This window comes from Ursus arctos, unplaced genomic scaffold, assembly GCF_023065955.2.
Source record: "Ursus arctos isolate Adak ecotype North America unplaced genomic scaffold, UrsArc2.0 scaffold_3, whole genome shotgun sequence".
In the NCBI taxonomy this organism is placed as follows: Eukaryota; Metazoa; Chordata; class Mammalia; order Carnivora; family Ursidae; genus Ursus; species Ursus arctos.
The window spans coordinates 5,520,491-5,542,542 of record NW_026622985.1 but is presented as its reverse complement, the minus strand read 5'-3'; the positions used below and the strand labels follow the sequence as shown (position 1 = coordinate 5,542,542).

Below are 22,052 nucleotides of genomic sequence, written 5' to 3'. Positions count from 1 at the left end.
TACACGGGTCATTCGGCGGGCAGATTGGACAATTCTGGATGTGCGTGCGGCTGACTACTGAAACTTCAAAGTACGTGAGATAAACCTGGCCAGACACAAAGAAGCCACGGGCACATCTACACCCACAGCTGAGATGCTCACATGCTTCTCTCAAGAGCCGATTTGCACGGTTTTTGTTATTAGAAGATGGAAATTGATTTTGTGTTCTCACTTTCTTGTGATTGAATGGGGAACCAACTGGTTTTGTATTTTGTCTGTTTTCCCACTGGAATGTTGCCTTTTTGCTTATTGAGATGTGAGCCTTCTTTTAAGATTTACTTTACAATACACACTGTATTTCCCGCCAGCAGTTGTCTTTTTATTTTATGAGTTTGTGTGTGTGTGTGTGTGTGTGTGTGTGTGTGTGTGTGTTTTAAGATTTTATCTATTTATTTGTCAGAGAGACGGGGAGAGCATGCACAAGCAGGGGGAGCAGCAGGCAGAGGGAGAAGCAGGCTCCCTGCTGAGAAAGGAGACTGATACAGGACTCCATCCCAGGACCCTGAGATCATGATCTGAGCCGAAGGCAGACACCCAACCGACTGAGCCAACCAGGCATCCCATGAGTTTTGTAGTTTTTATGAAATGAAATCTTCTCATCATTTTGTGCGGTCTATTCCATTGCTTTCATTTTTCAAATCTGCGAGAGCGGGTTTTAATGTATTTGTCTTTCCCTAGGAGGGCTATTCTAATGAGTCTTAGAATATTGATGATATAGATTCAAAAATATTTACCTTATTTAAATAGAATACTTTCAAACTGTCCTGAAATTGTACATGGGAATTTTAAAGGTAGTTTTTCTTTCTAACTAGAATGATCTTCCTTCCAAATCTTTATTTATTTGACAAATATTTATTGAGCATCTGTTCAGTGTCAGGGACTTGTTCTAGGAGCTGGATAACACGCTAAGTACACAGACCCTCCTTTCACATAGCTTGTAGTCTGGTGGGAAGAAGGAGGCAGTGAAAAAATATACAAATAAATATGGGTGTCATGCAACACAGGAAAATGCAGGAGGACAGGGTGACTAAATGACTTCTGTCCCCGCCTTGATCACAGGCTGACACCGGTCTTGGCCATCAGCTCCTTGCACGAGCTGCATCTGAGTCTTCTCGATCCCTCTACAGAAGGGTTATTTGTTCATGCCCCTGAATCCCTCTGGGAACTCCATAAATCAGGATCAAATTTGGCATTAAATCATACCCTCATGCCTTCCTCAGTCACAAGTTAGATTTTTAGAGGGGTAGTTCATTTAAATTGACAAAAACATTTTTTTTTGGAGGAAAAAAGCTTGTCTCGAAGATTAAACCCTAAATAAAAAAAATAGTAGGTGTGAGTAACATGTGGCCCGTAGAAGTCTACCAAACCCAGGTTGCTCTAATAGCTGGGAAACGGGGGGATATTGAGGAGGGTTCAGGGGGCACATGAGCATCTTGAAGTTGCTATGTAAAGCTTCCGTTTCTTTTTTAAGATTTATTTATTTTTTACTTTAGAGGGGGCAGGGCAGAGGGAGAGAGAATCTCAAGCAAACTCCACACCCAGCATGGAGCTGAACGCCAGGCTCGATTCCAGGACCCTGAGATCATGACCTGAACCAAAATCAAGAGTTGGACACTTAACCGAGGGAACCAACCAGACGCTCTTGCTGTGAAAAGCTTCTAATGCCTGGGTCCCTCCCCCGATATTCTGGTGAAAGTAACTGGGGCAGGTCCTGGGCATCCATATATTTTCAACGCTCCCCAGGTATGTCTGGCGTGCAGCCGGATGAGCACCATGAGGCTAGTGCCAGGATCAGCAGTAACTCTCATGACGCGTGACGCACCAGCCCCAGGCACTGCATGTTACAGTGGCCACACCGGTATGACAACTCCCATGTCCAACTGCTCTCGTTGCAACAGCAAGTAGTTCCTCCCCAACCGGGCACAAGATGGGCAGAAACCTGGTGCTCTTTGGCTAGTTAGATGTTTTACCGATAATTAGTCACTGCTTGCTTGCAACACATCCCTTGCAAGTGACGCGTCTTGGTATCTGCTGAGAATACTGATCTAGGTGGCAAGGCCTTCTGGGTTTTATTTTTAATTTGGTTCACTGGCCCATCATCCACGCCTCATGACAGAACATCTACCATGGCACAGAGGGTGGTCAAGGGACGATCACCTGGTGTCACTTTTAACAGGAGCGGAAACAAGACTGCTCGGCTTATCAGGATCTCTGGGCTCGGTGCTCTACTTCCTTCGTTCTGGGATTAGGTGGGCAGAGGGAAAAATAAACGGAATGTTGCTCCAGCCTCCCTCAAGGAGCTGACCATGCAAGTACCGTATAGCCTGTGACCAGCACAGCTCACGAGGCGCTGCCCCAAGCCCAGGCAGGGCTCAGAGATGCCCAGGGGGCCATACCCAACATGCTGGTTGACTTACAAAGAAAGGAATCAGGCCCTCCGCCTTGTCTCTCTCCAGGGCCTCCTGCAGGGCAGAAGCGCGCATGGCAAACTTGCCATCAGAAGGGATCGCTTTTAATTTCACTCCTCCAATCAATCCGGCTCTTTCCACCGAGGAGTGCGCCTGGAAGGAAGGCAGCGAGTTAGACTCTTGCACGCGTGTGCGTGCCGCATGCAGTGGCCGTGAGCGCCCCCCACCCCCCAGGCTCTGGAAAGGCCTCCCTGTGCTGCGGGCCCTCTGCAATCCCCCCTGCACCTCGTTCCTCGTGTTGTCATGGGTCCTGTGGAATCTCGCTTTTCAGATTAGTGAGCAAGCTGTGAGAGCTTGCAAAACCCACCCTGAAGCAGAGTGAGCACACCTGGGTTCCTGTGTGGGGGCTCCTCTCACCAACCGGCTGTGGGCTGCTTAGGGGCCACGCTCAGGGCATGGTGTCTGGAGAAAAGAAGCCAAGGACACAACACGGCGCCACTGTGGGATGGTGGATCCATTGTGTCTCTGGGACTCCCAGGAAGGCCAGCTCTTACTGAGGGTGTCCCCCTCTCTGCGCTGCGGTTCCCACCATCACTGTCTCCCACTTGATTCTGTCCTGAGGTCTGGATCTCGCTGTGGCTCCCGATGGCCGACAGGAGGTGCAAGATTCCAAGCCCCCAGGCGCTCCCCCATGACCCTGGTGGGTTACCCCCAGGACCTGCATGACCTCACGTGCACATGGACAGAATACCAAGGACCCAGGTCAAAGCACGGCTGTGGAAATGTCTGGAATGCTGCATAGTTTTGTTTGGATTGGATTGGAGACAAAACAAGGATTTGGATTGTAGAGGCTCAGCAGGGCTTTGGGCCAATACGCTCGGCCGAGGCACTCACCTGATCTGATGAGTAGGCCACTAGCTTTTCCATGATGGCACCCTGCATCAGCCCCGGGGAGGCTGCCTGGAGGCGGCGCACCACCTTGGTCCGAGCGGCCAGCAGAGCCACCAGAGTAGCCTCACTGGCACTTCCCTGGATGAAAGAAAAGGTGGAGATGAGCTTCGAGGGGTAGCATAGAAATCCACGTCGAAACTGTTGGGAGCCAATAACGTCCCTATTTTTGTCAAAGGATGAATCTGAAATCGCAAAGCTGATCCCCCTTCGCAGAGGAAAAGTCGGAACCCCTGTGACTGCCATTTTAGGTCTTAGGATTCCCTCAGCATTGCTTTGTCTGTTTTATGTAATCCCACAGCCAGCACTTGCGAGCACTTACTTAGCTCAGAGCAGCTACCGCCCTTCCAGGCGGGGGGCCGTGAGCCCCCACCTCTGCAGGGAGCTCCCTGAGTGGTGGGCCCGCTCCCCCTGTGCTCCCCCTGCACCTCATTCCTGGTGTTGTCTTGGGTCCTGTGAAGCCTTCCCCACATGTATAGCAATATCCCCCCTTCCCACTGCTCACGATCACCGCATCTTAAGTAAACCCTAGAAGAAACCCAGAAGCTGAACAGTATTAACATTAGAAAGGAAAAAATAAAAGAAGCAGATTTTTGTTGAGAATGAGTGATTTGTAAGATTTTAGGGTTTTGCAGAGAAATATACAAGAAAATCATTAGGTCAGCCTCCCCTGTTAATATTTCATCTTCCTTTCCTTCAGCGATCCTGATTTCTTCTGTTTTACCATTTTAATGCTTTACTCATTCTTTTAAGCCAACACGTATCCTTCGGGGAGACGGGTGAAGTTTGAACATAAATACATTTACTCGGAGTTTTCTAGCTCAAATGCATGGACTCAAATACACACGATATGATCTTGATTTGGCCTGTGAGGTGGGTTTTGCATTTTCTTCGGGCCATCTTGTTCTGAGCAATCATTGCAGAAGTGGTGTTAGAATGAAGGGTTCTGGACATGGCTAAAGAAACAGGGCTGGCAGGGAACCCAGGCTCCCAGGGCAGTCGCTGGACATCACACTCCATTGGCCTGGGCTTCCTCCTGTGCCCCACAGTGTGTGCGTCCTGGGTCCGCTGGCTCATTCCTTCTCATCGGAATTGAACCAGGAGAAGGTTCCCGAAAGACACAGCTTCTAAGTGTTGGAATCATCTGCCTTGTTCTGTCCCCAACACCCACGTGGAACTGCAGCCCCCTTCCTCCCTTCCACCGTCTGCCTGAGGTCTTGAAACTCATCTGACCCCCAGAGGTCTGTTCTCCCCTGAACCACTTGCTAATGAAAGGCTCTGAATCGCCATGCTAATTTACTGTGCGGTTTGCCTCTCCGCTCTGTCCGTGTGCTGAGACAAAACTCCCCTCCTTCACACAGCCAAAAGTGATTGAACACATACAATGCCCAATGGAAGAAAGAAATCGTCTGTGGAATCTTCAGAGCTCAGAGGCTCCCGGGCAGCCCGCAGACTCCAGCCCTGGACCCGGAATTCAAGCAGCTTTCCGGCCCTTTGTGGGAAGCCCAGCTCTGCCAGGAAGGGAGGAGCAGGGGGTCTGTTCTGGGGCTGAGACTGCATAATGACACCTTAGCTTCACCACAGCAGACAAAGGTTGCCATGGCAAGCCGGCTAAGAAGCAGAAGGAAATGCTGGTGACAAGTGACTCAGGGGCCAGACACGCCTTTTCCTCCTCTGGGTGTTTCAAGTGTCACCCCACACACGGCTGGCAATTGGCTTTTCTTCCACAAGAGCTTTCAAACCCAATTAAAAGACCATTTTCCTGCCCAGTTTGTCCAGCTCAGATGATGACTTGCCATTTGACTCTGTTGCTCGTCACCGTGCTGACGTCTAGAAGCTGTGGCTACGGCCCGGAGGGAGCAGCGTCCCCCACAGCTCCGGCCCCATGGCTGTCACCAAGCCGGGGTACTGCCTGGGGCCCCACCGATAGCAGACAATCAGCCTTGTCAGCTGGGAAGGGCAGGCTTCCTGCTGCAAACAGACACGGTCGCCTGCGTTCCTCCAGCAAAGCCGAGTGAATCAGGCTCCAAGGAGGATTTGACTCCCGGGGCCGGGCGATGCCAGGATGATTCCCAGCCGATGCTGGGGCTGCCGGTGTGTCTGCAAAATGGGGTTGTCTTTAAAGTAAAGATAATTGCAAGATGGAACCTCTGGACACTCTAACCCAAGCAAAGAGTCAGGGGTGAGCTGGTGGAATTTGTACTTGCCTTGCTTCTAGCTACTTGCTCTCTTGGGCATAATATGCTCCCTTTCTCGGCTCCAGGTTCCTCAGCTATGAGGGAAGTTGTTGATGATGCAGTCAACCCTCGTAACTATTGGCAGGTTGAAAGAGGATCGCATAAAGCACCAAGAATAAGCCTAGCCCCACATGGGCATTCAGTAAAATCCACTGTTGGTATAAGGGGCATGCCTGAGATTATGGGGTATTTGTGAGAGTTTTGAACCATCTCGGCTGGCTGAAAAGAGCCGAATGCGAAATTGTTTCAGTTGTAAGATCCAATGACCCAGAAACACTCTTTTTATTTATTTATTTATTTATTTGGTTGGTTGGTTGGGTTTTTTGGGGCTTTTTTTTTTTTTTTTTTTACTTTTTGTGGAGCATGACTGCTGGATATGGTCTTAACCCAGAAAGCCCCAGCAGGAAGCTGATAATTTGCTTAGAAGATTGTTGCACTTGTCCTAAATGGTATCCTCTGAGGTGTTATCTCTAAAGAAAAAAATCTGATACAATGTATGTCATGTATTATTTGCATAAACTATGACCCATCATAGAAAATCATGCAGTAGGGCGCCTGGGTGGCTCAGTCTGTTAAGCGTCTGCCTTCGGCTCAGGTCATGATCCCAGGGTCCTGGGATGGAGCCCCATATCAGGCTCCCAGCTCAGCTGGGGAGCCTGCTTCTGCCTCTACCTCTGCCCCTCCCCCCTGCTCCTGCTCTCTCTTTCTCTCTCATGCTCTCTCTCTCTCAAATAAATAAATAAAATCGTTTTAAAAAATCATGCAATAATATCCTCAAAGGATGGGAAATGCTCCCAACAAAATAGTAAGTAAAATACCATTCAGAGAATACTGCACTATCCTAATTTTGTGTATATATAAACACACGTAAGGATTGAAGTCACACCCAAAGTCTGCCCCCCAAACAGTGCTGTATCTTTTCCATTTTTATAGTCAAGCTCTGGTTTTCACGAATGGACAGGGGACAACACTTTTGTAAAGAAGAATAGCAGAACCAAAGTGGATCTCGAAGGCGATAAATGGGCAATGTGGACAATTGAACCAGTGGTGTGGAGACAACAGTGAGCAATTCCCTCCAAATAGAAGAAAATGCACAAGAAAGTAAAATAACCCAAGAAAGCTGGAAATGACAGGAGATGCCCGACTTGTGGAAAACAAAAGCTCCTGGAAAACCCAAAGGGCTTTTGGAAGGGTGGCCCACAGTGGCAGGTTCAGCAGAAGCAAGACGTCCCCGGGAGAAGAATGGGCCGAGTCCCAGATTAGTAGGGCCCATCAAGTGGGGGGCGGAGTGGGTGGGGAGGGCTCAGAGTGAATGGAATGGATGAGAAAAGTGGATCTGGGCACAATGTGTGGAATTACAAAGGGAAAGTGAAGTCTGCCGCCAGCATCCAGGTGGCCGGGAGTGTGAGCTCTCCCCAGACCTGGAATGGGGTCAAGCAGGATTCAAAGCCAAAGTCCCCTCCCTGAAACTGCTCTCCTTCTGCCCCCACCGTGGCCACCTGCTCTTCTGTCGGCACCCAGACTCTGCCCTTCCTTAGGGGAGGGACGAATGTGGTGGCCCCTGGAGAACCAGGACGGATGTTCTGAAGCTTGCAAAGCCGCCAACCTCCTTGCAAGTCCAGGGAGCTGAAATAGTTTGCACTTGCAAGGAAACCCTTGTTCAACTGTGCCTCAAAATGAAGCGTTGCCTGTGTGTCATTGTCACCAGGTCGCTGCTCAGAATCACTGTCAGAGGATGGAAGGTGCGAGAATAAGAGACCGGGAGGCAGGAGAACACAGAGGAAAGGGCTCCAAGCCTGGCCATGGTGTCCTCCTGGCCACAAAGAAGTCAGCCTTCAGTCCCGGCACGTGGCTGTTCAGAATGACCCGAGCTGGGCATGGGAATGCCTCTTCCTGAGCCAAGACCGGTCGAGTCCGAGCTTGAGGGGTCGGGTCTAGGACTCTCTCTGTGACGCTGACGCAAACTATGTGTGTTTGGCAGAATAAGTCCTTCCAAAGATGTCCAGGTCTTAATTTCAAATCTGTGAGTGTTTACATGGAGAAAGGGATCTTGCTGATGTGATTAAGAGCTGTGACACAGGGTTATCTGGGATTATTTGAGTGGGCCCTTGAAAGTGGAGAACCTTCCTCATCTGTGGTCAGAGGCAGACGTGACCGTGAAAGAGGGGTCAGACATGGAACAGCCCTCCAGGCTGTTGGAGGGTCATGGCCCAGCACTGCAGGAAGCTTCCAGAAACTAGAAAAGGCAAGGAACGATTCTTGGCTGGAGCCTCCCGGGTGTCAGACACCTGACCTACACCATTCTAAGATGATAGGTTTGTGCTATTTTTTTTTTAAGATTTTATTTTTTTTTAACACACAGAGAGAGAGAGAGAGAGCATGAGTTGGGGGCAGGAGGGACAGAGGAAGAGGGAGAAGACTCCCCGCTGAGCAGGGAGCTGGACTTGGGGCTCGATCCCAGGACCCTGAGATCACGACCTGAGCCGAAGACAGGCGCTTCACGGATTGAGCCACCCAGGAGTCCCGGGTTTGTGCTGTTTTAAGCCACCAAAATCTGTGACAGCCGCAACAGAAAACAGACACACGGAAGTCAGAAGCCCTGGTCTGTGTGAGCAGTCCCAGGACTGGGCAGTGGGGGCTTGCTTCCTGCTTGACTTTGGCCATATCAGCCAGGTGATCGCACACAAAGGCACCCATGCCTCAGCGTTTTCATCGCCCAACGGGCAGAGTAACAGCTGCCTTAACTGATTCTCCGAGCCTTTAAATTCCACAGTGCTTTCCCAATTTCAGTATCATATACTTGATACCAGAAAAATGATGTCAAGGAGGGTGGTGGGTTCAACAGAGACCATCGTCCATGCTGGGAAATAAAAAGAGCACAAAGCCCATGTCTCCTTGGTGGCATTTGTCCTGAGGCTCCCAGTGGGAAAGACATGTGACTGTCCCTGGTGTGCCCTGGGACATCATTGCTGAAACAGCACACATCCAGTGAAGAGAATGAATGACACGATGCGTAGAAAGGGCAACGACGCCAGGTGACCTTGGTTCTCATTGTGATATAGCACTTTCTAGAAGCCTTGGATGGACTCGGTCACAGCTGCACTCACCGCTCGGGGGAGAGTGATCAGCGTGGTGGCTGTCGCGGCTCTGCGGTCAGACAGATGTGGGCTCAGAGCCCAGCTCTAGAACTTACCAGCTTGGGGCTGGCAGGCCGGTCACCTCACAGCTCTGCGCCTCAGTCCCCTTGCCTGTCGGATGGTGTTAAAACAGCCCCTAATTCCTAGTCTTTTGTAGAATTAAATGAGTTAATGCCTGCAAAGTGCTTGGGCGCCACTTTGATCTATGGAGCCTGGGGAAGGGAGCGACAGACAGCGCCAGGACACAAATCCAGATGCAGAGGCTTCCTGACTCCTTGCTCCCCAGAAGGACACACAGTAACCTCGAGCACCTTTTTATCCACCTGCAGCTGTGGCCCTGGTGGGACGTCCCAGCGTCCCGGGAAGCCAGGCACCCTCCCCTACTGCCTTACCTGGATCACTCCGCCCCCTTCTCCCACTTGCCCGGCCAAAAATGCCTCTGGCAGCTTCAGCATCTTCCCCAGCCAGTCCATCATCACTGTCTCCAGCTCTGTGCACGCCGGACTGGCAGCCTAGCGGGGCAAGAAGACAGCAGTCAGCCACCTGCCAGCTTGTCATAGCCGGGTATGCTCCTCAACTTAGAATTTCAGCATCAGATTCACAAAAGGCTTAAACATTTTCAAAAGGCCCATCCCTGGGTGAGATTAACGTGGTGGTCTGCTCTCCTGCCTGGGGGTCCCAGGGAGAAGCAGCAACAAAGACTGGCCCCGCCCCCCCCCAACAACAGGAGGACCTCTCTCTCTGACTTCTCTGAAGCAATACGGGGAGCCACTCTGGGCACGTGCTGTGCAAAGAACTTAGCACATATGACATCCCTCTTCTCTCTCACCCTCGAAGAACTGAGGGAACCACAGTCCCCAGATCCCAGATCTGCCCCAGGAGGGACGGTGACCTCCCCGTCCTGCATGCACAGACTTGGGTACCTGGGGATGTCACCCTTGTTCCTCCCACCCTTTTCTGCCACATATCTCTAGAGGCTGGTGTCAAAATAAGGGGCCAGGTCTTGCAGGATTTGGGGAGTAGAGGAGGGTTTACTCTTCCACTGAACCCCAGATTAAAATCTCCCAGTTCCAGATGCTGTTCAAATGCCACAAATGAGCTGAAAGGAGTTTCAGACATGTGCTCTTTGACCAGGACTCATGGGAGAATGGCTGGGAAGGAAGGCACAGCCCAGAATGACCCCAGTGCACTGGGCTGCACTCCACCAGCACCACGTGCAGCCCCATCTAGCCTTCTGTGTATTTATAGACGGCTCTAGAAAGATGCACTGGTGGATTCTCCTCCAGAGTCACAAGTGAGTGCAATGAGACTGGACGCAGTCCAGGAGGTGGGTTCTAGGTGGCCCAAATCCCCTGGGACCCCCTGGGGTAGGTCACTGACCTTGTCTTTTATGAGGTCAAGATGGTGTTCTGCAATCTTGGACGCTCCTCTGTCATTGCACAGGGGAGAGGGAAGTTTGGCCTTGGTCCCCACCCAAGGATGCCCACCAGCTCATGATGCATGGCTGGTAAGAACGAGCAGAATGTTCTCCCTGCTAGTCTGCCCCAGGGGAGGGTCCTACCCCATCCCAGCCAAGACCAACTCCAGGCGTGGGAACTGCACTCACTGTTAGGAACCCATGTCTTTCATGACAACCGAGAGGCAGTGAGGCAGCCCTCCCAGGCTACAAAGAAATCAGAGTGTTCTCAGAAAGAACAGATATAATGGGATAGATGCCAAGTCACCCAGAAGGGACAGGATGGCTCTGGACTAGCAGAGCTAATGAAATCTGCTGTAGTAGCTAAGGAAAGAAAGTCCTTCAGAAGGGGTTGTGCTCAGCGGAGACAAAGGGAGGTGACCAAGGCCACTCTCTCCGCGCTCACGCTGCTCTGGGCACCCGGGAGAGCAGTTCAGAGAGCCAAGGCAGGGAGACAGGGATGACCCCCCGAACCCTTCCTGGGCGGCTGACTCTGTCCCCCAGCAACTCCGGACAGACAGACAGATGGAAGCCTCAGTCTAAAGAGCAAGCGAGGCAGACTGGGGAGCAGGGAGATGCTGGGTCCCGCTGCTCAGCACTAAACATTCATAAACCAACACCTCCTTCACCTGCCTTGGGTCCTTGGTCAGCACGAGTCAGCACCCATGAGTCCACTCAGCTCCAAGGCACGAGCCAGGTGGCACTGTGAACCCAGGAGGCCCTGGGATCCCTGATACGGTCGGCACACTGCTCTACTTCTGAGTGCTCGGCATGTAGGGACAAGGGAAGCCTTCCAGTAGCGCTGGGCCTGGGAGCAGGGAGCCATGAGGAGGAGACGAGCCTGCCCACTCCTCTAGCATTTTATTCCCAGATAAGGTGGCACTGGGACGGCTGGCGTGGGGACAGGAGCTGGCCCCATTTCCAGAGCAGCCTGTCCCACATCACTCTACACTGGTGATGGGAGGGGAGCCTCTCCAGGCTTCGAACAGATGGAATGAGCCCCAGGCAGCTGCAGAGTATATGGAAATCCTCCGGAATGCTTGGGAGGAATGCAGATTCCCAGGTGTGGGCTGCAGAAACTCCAGGGCCTCGGCTATGCTTTTAATTCATACCAAGTACCTCTAAAAAAAAAAAAAAGTGCTGCTATGCAGAATTTGGCTTTTGTTCCAGAAAGGAGACTTTATCTCATTCTATTTCCCTGAATTCTAAATTCCCTTACACAAGGCACTCTCTCCAAGGCTGAATCCTTCTCCCCTCCCACAGGGGCCACCGCCACCTGCTCAGGTCCTATGGGCACAGGAGCCCTCTCCCCATGGCATCATCTCCCACCATTGCCAGGATCCCCCAGGATCCCCCCCACCCCGAGCTCACCCAGGAGAAGCCGATACAGCCGATGGCCCCACACAGTATGTCTGCAAGCAGGGCTGGGTACGAGTTGGCCGAGGGGAAGTAGGCGAAGAAGTAGGGGCTGTGCCAATGGGTCACCTGTGTGGAGACATCGGGGTGTGAGGGAGTCCAGCCCTCGTGAGGAGGACCCGGGTCCCCTCTGTTTGCCGGTGAGGTCTCCAAAAACAACACTGTATTTTACATTCTGGTTACGTGCACTTGTCAGAGAAAGAGCAGCCCCTGAGGCCCCCTCTCCCTGGTTAGAAGCCTGATGTCCTTAAAACTGCTCTATAAAAGTAAAATCCATATTAGAAAAAAATCCAAACCCGATTTCACGGAATCTTCAGCTGGTCTTCCTGCCACCAACTCAGTCTCCTACGTAAGGCCCCTCCAGCAGCCAGAGCTCCATCATCCCCACACCTGTCCTCACCTCTGTCCCCAGCCTTGCTGGGGGGCCCCAGACTGGGGCAGCAGTAGGGCCACACCGGGGTGTCAGGGGGAAGGGAGCAAATGTGCAAGGACATGCCTGATTAGGGGGCAGAAGCCCAGTAAGCCCGCTGGGAGTGGGAATGCAGGACTTGCTAGGAATATCTCAGTTTGGGAAGAAGATGGGGGAGGGGAGAAAAAGGTGGAGGAGGGGCAGTGTTTGCTTCTTTTATTTGTTCTTGTTGTTGACCAGCCTGTCAGCTGGGAACAGAATAAATAAAGCCTTTAAGACACCCTTAGGCGGTGGAGATGTTCTGCCAACACGCCTCATTTTCATAGTCTGGAGAAAAATGCAAATACCTCTTCTTTAATAAACTACTTACTAACTCTCCTTTGGGCCCCACGTGGCACAAAACACCACCCTGATTGTGAAGGTAGCCAACTGGGAGCTCTCTGAGAACTGGGAGCTGTACTGGGGACTTTAGACCAGTCCCTCTGCCGCCACAGTCACCCCGACCCCAGGCTGAGGGAGGGGAAGCACCTCGCACTTCGGAGGACGAGGACCCACCATAGATTCTCCTGGAGCATTTGGGTGGTGGGGAGGGGGGGAATGGACACACTGAAGAAAACCAGGGAAGATTCAGCCTGGGGTGGGGTCAGGGGTGGCCAGCAGTTTGTGGGGACCGAGAAGCGGGGGGAATGGTCTGGAGAGAGCTAGAAGCTCAGGACAGTCCCAGCTTGGGGGGCTTAGGCAAAGGAGGCTGCTTGTGGGGCTGAGAGGGTCGTAGGGAATGGCAGGCCCAGTGCCCAGGGCCTACAAGATACTTTTAGGGGCCCAGAAAACATTTTAATTTCTTCGAAGCATCAGAAGAAAGAAGTAAACATTCAGGTCCAGGGAATAAAATTAATCTAATGCTAATACATTCATGTTCGTGTCAGTGCCTTTGCAAATTATAAATTCCCATATTTCTGTATAGGAAGGGGCCCATGGGAGTGAGAGTGGGCCCCCGAAGGTCCCTCCCTGTGTCCCCTCCCTGCTTGTCCTGACAAGGCAAAGGACAGGAGTGGTTCTCCATTGGGGATTTCAACTGACGCTCACACTGCCCTCGAGATGGATATTCCTGTGCTCACTCTGGACACCTGCAGACAGAGCCCCGAGAGCTACTGTCCCCACAACCACCCAGGGACCCAGGGACCCAGGACCGTGCATGTGCCTGTGCAGCTCTGCACACTGAATGCCCCCTTCTCACTCTGCCAGAAAACCCCAAATTCCATCTTCTCCCACATCCCCTGTTACGGAGGGCATGTTTGTGTTCCCCAAACTTTTGTGTTGAATCCCTAACTCACACTGTAATGATATTAGGAGTGGGGCCTCTGGGGGCCCTGGCAAGGAAGAGAGGCCTGGTGAGGGATGCCCAGAAGTGGCCGTCCGCAAGCCAGGCTGAGGATCCTTACCAGGAACCAAATCTGCTGGCACCTTGATCTCGAACTCCCAATTGCAGGACCGTGAGAAGCAAATAAAGGTCTGTAGTCTGAGCCACACAGCCTGGGCGTGTTTGGCCGCCCCCTCTGCCTGACATTTAACCACACCTCCCCTGGAGGGGCTTAGTGCCTCTGTGCAGAGCGGCTCAGTGTGTTTGCACAACCTCAAAGGCGAGAATGGGAATCCTGCGCTTCTCTCCAAGCCCAAATGTCAAGGGAAACCCCTGGGGGGTGGAAAGTGAGCAGCAGGTCTGCAAGAGGCATGCTCATATGGAGGGACAGCCCTGTGCTGGGTCAGTGGCCCCATGATTCAGTGGCTTCAGATAAAGCAGAGCCAGCGCCCTCCCCCCTTCTCAAGTAAAACAAATAATTTTTTCCAGGCATGCAATTTGCTTTGCTAAACACAAGAATGTTAGAATGTGCTTACTTTATTTTGAGCAGGGAACTTACTTGAAACAAGCCACCAGGGGTCTGTGTCCTCCAGAGGTCCTGAGGGCTCACGCATGTACCAGGGGGAAAGCATACTCACGGCCTGGGAGCCCACGCAATGCGGGGTGCAGTCCTGGCTCCATCGCTTACTAGCTGTGTGACCTCAGGTTCACAGGGCCTGTGTTGGCTCACCAGCAAAGTGGCTAGGAGGACAGCTAGCATAACACGTGTGACCTGCCCGATGCCCAGGAGCTGCCATCTTAATGCTAGCCCTTCTGTTTCGCAGCCTTGGGTCCAGACTTACCCCCGGCATGATTATCTTCTCAACATCATTGAGGATGTCCTCAAACGTGTCTGGCTCCTCAGGGGCAGTGGTGGGGATCAGAGGCCGCAAGTAGCCAGGCTCCACATCCGGGTAGACCTGGCGCCTCTCGATGCCTTCCAAGTAGTCAGCCACAAAGTCCACCATCTCCTTCCCTCTCCTTCGGAATTCACCTGAGTTCATGGTGGCTGGGCGTCGCCAGAGGCAGAACCTTCGCAGGGAGAGAAAATAAATCAGTTAGCAAATATGACAACCTCCAAACTGGACTGGGGCAGTTACCAGCGAGCTGACTGCTCAGGCCACCTGGGCGGTGACAGTGACGGAAATACCCAGATCCCAGGTCGGGGGCACCACCCTCTGTGTCTGGACGGGTGGAAGCACCACTGGTTTTGGACACGTAAGCCAAACACTCCTCCTACCATTGGCCAGCTACCCTCGTCTTACCATCTGCAGCAGGGAACAGGGCTAGAAACACACACTTCTCATCCTGGTCCATCCCAACCCTCATGACAAACACCGACCAAGTCCTGCCTTGCCCCTCGCTAGCCACTGGACAGGACAGGCAAGCATAAATCTCCGAGCCTCTGTGCCCACACAAGAGCTGAAGGTGACTAAGCCGATTCCTCAGGAAGGTGTGGAGATGAACTCACATGGTGCGTGTCAAGTGCTCAGCCCAGAGCCCGGGGTGTGTGACCTCCTGCCAGCTGGTGTCTGCTTCCTTTCAATTCCATCCCAGCTGGGACCACACTCCTCCGTTGCAACCTGTCCCAGACCCAGCGCTCTCCTTCCTCATGACATTGGAAAGACACAGGCAATTCGGGTTACCCGGGGCAGTTATGTTCCCTAAAGTCTCCGTAGACACCACATGGTTCCCCAGGGTGATGCAGGGTGAGGGTCCTACTCTCCCAAGCAGTACATAATATTGTTGTATGTTTTTAAAGATGCTTGATTTGATATTCATTGATTAAGTTTGGACTCATGGCCAACTGCACTATATAACTCATGCCAGGAAGCTTCTCTAACATACGTGTCTTCTCCCTAAGGCACATCATGCCTTGTGCATGGAGGACCCCTACAGTGCACTTCAGAGTTTATTGATTGATTGATTGATTGATTGATTGATTGATTTAGAGCAGGGGGAGGGGCAGAAGGAGAGGGAGAGAGAGAATCTCAAGCAGACTCCCTGCTGAGCACAGAGCCCGACGCAGGGCTCCATCCCACGACCCTGAGCCAAAATCAAAAGACAGATGGTTAACAGACCAAGCCACCCAGATGCCCCTCTGTGAGCCATTTTACACAGTGAAACTACCAAGACTAACCCGACAATGTGAACACGGTGACGCCCCACAGAGCACTTGTGGACACAGGAAGGCGGACTGCTGGCTTGCACCACCTCAGCTGGGAGGAGGCACAAGGAGCAGCTCAAATGTGTCATCGTGTTAGAGTGTGCGTGTTGTGAACGGTCAGGAAAGCCCCACGAGTATGGATTTTGGGATTACAAACGAATTTTAGCAAGTAGGTGAATTTGCACGGAGGAGATCTGTGAGCAAATTGGCTGCATTTTCAAAACAGGGAACTGGGACAACACAAAGAAAAGTATTCACCCGGCATCCCACCACTCAGAATTCTGATGCGTGTCCTTCCAGAATGCTTCCTGTATTTGTAAGGGACCACTGGGTGCTAAGCAAGGGGTGCATTTTTAATTCCTCCCACTGTTCAAAGCTTCAAAATTCAGGATTGACTTTTCCGTGGGGATACGTGCTGGGTGGGGGGTGATTCTACACCTTCTGTACCTAGCACAGGTGATGAACTTGGTGTCCAAATGCCAGCACATCTTCCATCGACTTTCATTGTCCATGCTGGATTTCTGTAGATTTTTCTCGACCATATTTTTTTTTTTTTAAAGATTTTATTTATTTATTTGACAGAGATAGAGACAGCCAGCGAGAGAGGGAACACAAGCAGGGGGAGTGGGAGAGGAAGAAGCAGGCTCCTAGCGGAGGAGCCTGATGTGGGGCTCGATCCCACAACGCCAGGATCACGCCCTGAGCCGAAGGCAGGCGCCCAACCGCTGTGCCACCCAGGTGCCCCTCGACCATATTTATTAGGTAAAAGGTGTTAAAGAGAAATAACTCAGCAGATACTTGTTATACACAACAAGAAGATTTTATTCAAGACTATTGCAACTGGGGAGGGAGACTAATTTAGCTCCCAGTGCAACAGGGGAAGGTGAGGATTCACAGCCAACAGGTAGGGAGTAGATGGAACATGACTCAGAGCAACTCGGTTCGGGGTCCAGCATGGGGGAAGAAGAGCTCGATTGAATATCAAGGGTAGAGACCTCCTTGAGGAGCTGGCTGGCAGGATTCTTCGTTACACCCGGGCTCAGCATGCCAAAGTGAGCACGAATGAAGATGGCTCGCAGAAGCAGGACTGATGTTTGCTCAAGGAGGGCGTCTTGGCAGAGGTGAGCCAGTCTGAGGATGCCTCTCCATGCCTCGGTGCTCTCTTCAGTCTCCAGGGTGTTTCTTCAGAGTGCTCAGAATGTGCTTACTTTATTTTGAGCCTTGATGATGAGTTGCACTTTTCCAGGTTGCCTCAAGATCAATTGTTAGGTCAAACCCTCACCTCCTTGTTATTGTTTGGGGATACATTTTGCATCTAGTGAATGCATGAGTCACAGCGATTGGGACATAAAGTATGGTTCTAATTTGTAGCAACAGTGAATGCTAAAAACCTGTGATCGCCTAGAGTCCCCTTTGTGTTTATAAGCTCAGGGCCAAGGAGAGCTCTGCTTCTCATCCAGGATATCACAGCCAGACTTTCCAAAGGCTCTTAGTGTAAAGCCACAAAGCTTAGCGTAGCTGCTGGTTCATAATTCCCTGGGCCTGCAGGCTTCAAAACTGCTTTTCATTCAGACTGACTGATTATTTCAAATTTTGCACAGAGAGTAAAACTTGCTCTTCACCCCAAACCAAAGTATTTCAAATTGATGTGATTCCAATTCAAATAAAACTGTATGGATTTGCAGGTCTTTTTGCTAGCTTGCTTTTCACTAAACAATTATGCATGCATATCCCACGTTAATAAAGACTTTTCTACCATGTGCTTTCTCACACATGTTCATATTTCACAGCTCACATGTGCCATATTCACAATATGCTTTAATCGTTGAACATTTGGGTCAATCCCAGCTGCCTTAGGAGAAAGAGTTGGTGGAGCCCAATGGTCAACACGTCAGACGTTTATTGGGTGTGCCACCCGGCATAAATCGCTGCTGTGGCAAACTTGACCTGAAAACAAAGATCGTGGCAGTAACAGCACGACCTCAAAGGATTTTTTTTGTGACAATTAGTACATAGAAACAGCTTAGAACAGTGGCACGAAAGCAACATTCAATAAATATCAGTTATTGGCATTTCCGTAAAACACCGAAAGATACAATTTACATCTGCACACTTTGTTTTGCATTACAGTTTTCTGAAAGGAAGAGCATTGACCTCATAATTTCTATGGAACAAAGTCTTATAGAAATACATATTTTTGGTGTTTTAAAGTTACATGGCCACATCTCTCCCCAGATTTCTAGCTCTCCAAAGCACCCTCCCAGTGGACGTGTGTGACAGAGCTCTGTCTGCCATGCTGTTGCCAACACTGGGTTTGAACAATCTCATTTTAAGCTTTATCAGCCTCACAGGTATCGATGATTCTGTTTTACTTGTATTAATGAGGTTCGATGGGTCTCTCTTGTTTCTTTGCCATGTAGATTTCTTTTATGAATTATTTGTCCACTGCTTTTATTTAATTGTGAAAACTCTCCTATAACAGGTTCACCCTTATGTCTGTGATATATTTTGCAAACATTTTCTTCATTTTTTGTTTTACCTAATTTTGCTGGTCATTTTCTTCTGACCTCTAAGAATTTCAATTTTTATGTAATTGAATCTCATTATCTTTTCCTTTATGATTTGTACATATGAATGACTATTAAAAATGCCCTGTGGATGGGGCGCCAGGGTGGCACAGTCAGTTGAGTGTCTGACTCTTGGTTTCTGCTCAGGTCATGATCTTGGGGTTCTGAGTTCAAGCCCTGTGTCAGGCTCCATGTTCAGCACAGGGTCTGCTGTGTTTCTGTCTCCCTCTCCCTCTGCCCCTCCCCCCTGCACTCGCCTTCTAAAATAAATAAAATAAATCTTTTTAAAAAAATGTACCGTGTTCTATAAGTTCTAGTAATTTGGGGTTCGAGTCTTTTGGGTATCATGTCATCTGCGTATCATGTCATCTGCAAAGAGAGACAGTTTGACTTCTTCTTTGCCTATGTGAATACCTTTTATCCCTTTTTTGCTGTCTGATTGCTGTTGCAAGGAATGTGGCGGGATACAAAATCAATGCTCAGAAATCAGTTGCATTTCTTTACACGAACAATGAGACTGAAGAAAGAGAAATTAGGGAATCCATTCCATTTACAATAGCACCAAAAATCATATGTTATCTCCGAATTAAGTTAACCAGAGAGGTAAAGGATCCAAATTCTAGAAACTACAGATCACTCTTGAAAGACATTGAAGAAGACACAAAAAGATGGAAAAATATTCCATGCTCATAGATTGGAAGAATAAACATAGTTAAAATGTCTATGCTACCCAGAGCAATCTACACTTTCAATGCCATCCTGATCAAAATACCAATGACATTGTTCAAAGATCTGGAACAAACAGCCTTTAAATTTGTGTGGAACCAGAAAAGGGCCCGAATCACCAAGAAATTGTTGAAAAGGAAAAACGAAGCTGGGGGCATCACGTTGCCGGATTTCAAGCTATACTACAAAGCTGTGATCACCAAGACAGCATAGTACTGGCACAGAAACAGACACATAGACCAATGGAACAGAATAGAGAGCCCAGAAATGGACCCTTGGCTCTTTGGGCAACTAATCTTTGACAAAGCAGGAAAAAACATCCCTTGGAAAAAAAGGCAGTCTCTTCAATAAATGGTGCTGGGAAAATTGGACAGCTACATGCAAAAGAATGAAACTTGACCACTCTTTCACACCATACACGAAGATAAACTCCAAATGGATGAAAGACCTCAATATGAGACAGGAATCCATCAAAATCATAGAGGAGAACATAGGCTGTAACCTCTTTGACATCGGCCACAGCAACTTGTTTCATGACACATCTCCAAAGGCAAGAGAAACAAAAGATAAAATGAGCATGTGGGACTTCATCAAGATAAAAAGCTTCTGCACAGCCAAGGAAACAGTCAAAAAAACTAAGAGACAGCCCACGGGATGGGAGAAGATATTTGCAAATGACACTACAGATAAAAGACTAGTATCCAAGATCTACAAAGAACTTCTCAAATTCAACACACGAGAAACAAATAATCAAATCAAAAAATGGGCAGAAGATATGAATAGACACTTTTCCAATGAAGACATACAAATGGCTAACAGACACATGAAATACTGTTCAAAATCATTAGCCATCAGGGAAATTCAAATCAAAACCACATTGAGATACCACCTTATGCCAGTTAGAATGAAGAGGGGGTAAACAGAAGGGGGAATGAACCATGAGAGACTATGGACTCTGGGAAACTAACTGAGGGCTTCAGAGTGGAAGAGGGTGGGGGAATGGGCTAGCCCGGTGACGGGAATTAAGGAGGGCACGTATTGCATGGTGCACTGGGTGTTATACGCAAATAATGAATCATGGAACACTACATCAAAAACTAAGGATGTACTGTATGGTGACTAACATAACATAATAAAAAATTATTATTAAAAAAAATGTCCCGTGGAGTAAATATTCGGGTGATCTCTATGTGCCCTGCTGTGGGGTAGCACAGGCACAGGCAGAAGACCCAGCGTGAGGAGTTGGGCACAATTAAGAAAGATGCTTTGCTTCCCAGAGAATCGTCCGCTCCTTTCTAGCAGGAACAATGAAGCTCAGACTGGCGACACGGGATGCTTCAGGAAAAATGGAAACACACACACCAAATCACCCTCCGAAGAGATATTCCCAAACTGTAAGACAGGACTGGCTCATTACGTCCTAGTTGTTCTGCCATTCACTTGCCTATCATTTCCCACAAAGACCTTTCCAGAAGGCTCTTAGTGGTAGATGCGTGATGGGCTTGTGGTTATGGCTGTCTTAAAGGTAAAGAATAGGGTATAACCGGCATCTCCAAAGCCTCAGAGAATCTCGTGCTCATTGTGGAGCTGTTTGATATCTCATGCCCCCAGGCTGGGCAAATATTGGCTGGAAGATGTAGACAGTGATAGAGCATGTGATTGATGCCTCCCCAGGCCGTCTGAAGAGCTTCTGTGGGCATAATCTGATCACTGGGCGGGCCAGTCCCGGTGATCTCCGTGCAGCTGCTGTCATGCTGCGTGGGTGCAGGGACCCAGCTCATCCCCGGACTTCCGCACTCCAGGCACCCCACCAGCCCACCCAGCTTCTCAGCTGCAGGGCACAGCTCCGGCCCCACACGCTCCGGCAGGTCTGACCTCCTCTGCACCCCCTCGTCCCTCCTGCCTGGCCCAGGGCTTATTTGGTTTTGTGATTTCTCGTCCCACTGCCTTAATCTGCTAACTGGGGCTTCTCCATGCTGACTCCTCAACTGCTGATTTTTGCTTTCTCAGGGCCCGGGAACGCACTGAGCGCCTCGAATGCTTGCTGACTGAGAGGGATGAATGATGAATATATGAAGTGACGAATGGAAATCTGGTCCTGTGAACATTTTATTTCTGAAATATGCCCTGTTATACCCTATTCTTTACCTTTAAGACAAGCCCATCACGTATCTATCACAGGAAAAGCCACAAGAGACAATGGTCCCAGGGCGCCTGGGTGGCTCAGTCGGTGAAGCATCTGCCTTGGGCTCAGGTCACGATCCCAGGGTCCTGGGATCAAGTCCACGTCGGGCTCCCTGCTCAGTGGGGAGTCTGCTTCTCCCCCTGCCTCTGCCACTCTCCCTTGCTCATGCTTGCGCTCTCTCTCTCTCTCAAATAAATAAAGTATTTTAAAAAAAGAGAGAGAGAGATAATGGTCCCCACAGAACCTTGACCCACCCCCGTGGGGGCCTCTCATGTCCAGTTCATGCCTAGCCTCTGGCCCTCCAGCCTCACTAATGACTCAGTTTGCCTAGTCGAGGCCCTGAACTTTCACCCTGGACTTGAGCTTCCCTCTCGTCCGGCTCCAACAGAGCCTGGACCAACCTTCGCCACAGCAATTTGGCCAGAACCCAAGCCAGGCCCTAGATTTTGTCTCACAGGTCATGGGGGTCAGGAGGCTGAGTGTCCGTGGGACCTCAGTGATGACACAGCTGAACTGGCAGGACCAACCAAGCCCACAGTTTGGCCATCAGGGGCGGGGGGTAGAGAGTCAGTCCCTTGGGAGGGCCGGGGACCCACAGCAAGGCAGTGCTCTGTATCTGTCTGGTCCTGCCTGCTGGGGCTCGGCAGTCATGGTCTGGTTCAAACCCTGGGACACAGGACATTGCAGCTTTTCCTGGCCTTCCTCTTCTAACCTGATAAAAAGAAAAGTGCTTACTGTTTTTATACACTATTCCAGGAAAAATGAACCATAATTAGGATTCAAAACAGGCTTCTCCCCCCAGGGCGCTGAGGCCTTGTCTCTTTCCTCCAGCACATCAGTCTCAATCTAGGCACAAAAGTAATTGGGCTGATGTTCCCCTGAGTCACCTGGTTTCCTGATGAACATTTCCTCTGTTGGTGCAAAAGCATAAATAACCCCAACACGAGAAATGCTTCTA

At 50.2% G+C, this 22,052-nt stretch overlaps 1 protein-coding gene across 3 annotated transcripts in view; it reads right to left on the bottom strand.

The window, feature by feature from the left end:
• The window catches only part of DDC (dopa decarboxylase), an 84,468-nt gene that overhangs the window by 47,160 nt on the left and 15,256 nt on the right, over positions 1-22,052 (bottom strand). For 2 of the 3 annotated variants that reach the window (XM_026501716.4, XM_057304414.1), the window contains exons 2-6: positions 14,253-14,481; positions 11,597-11,710; positions 9,162-9,281; positions 3,342-3,476; positions 2,457-2,600 (exon numbers count right to left, since the gene is read on the bottom strand). In XM_026501716.4, the coding sequence (XP_026357501.3) occupies positions 2,457-2,600; positions 3,342-3,476; positions 9,162-9,281; positions 11,597-11,710; positions 14,253-14,453 (714 nt within the window). In that variant the 5' untranslated portion in view covers positions 14,454-14,481. The remainder of the gene's footprint in view (positions 1-2,456; positions 2,601-3,341; positions 3,477-9,161; positions 9,282-11,596; positions 11,711-14,252; positions 14,482-22,052) is intronic. The other variant, XM_057304415.1, reaches the window with a different exon arrangement.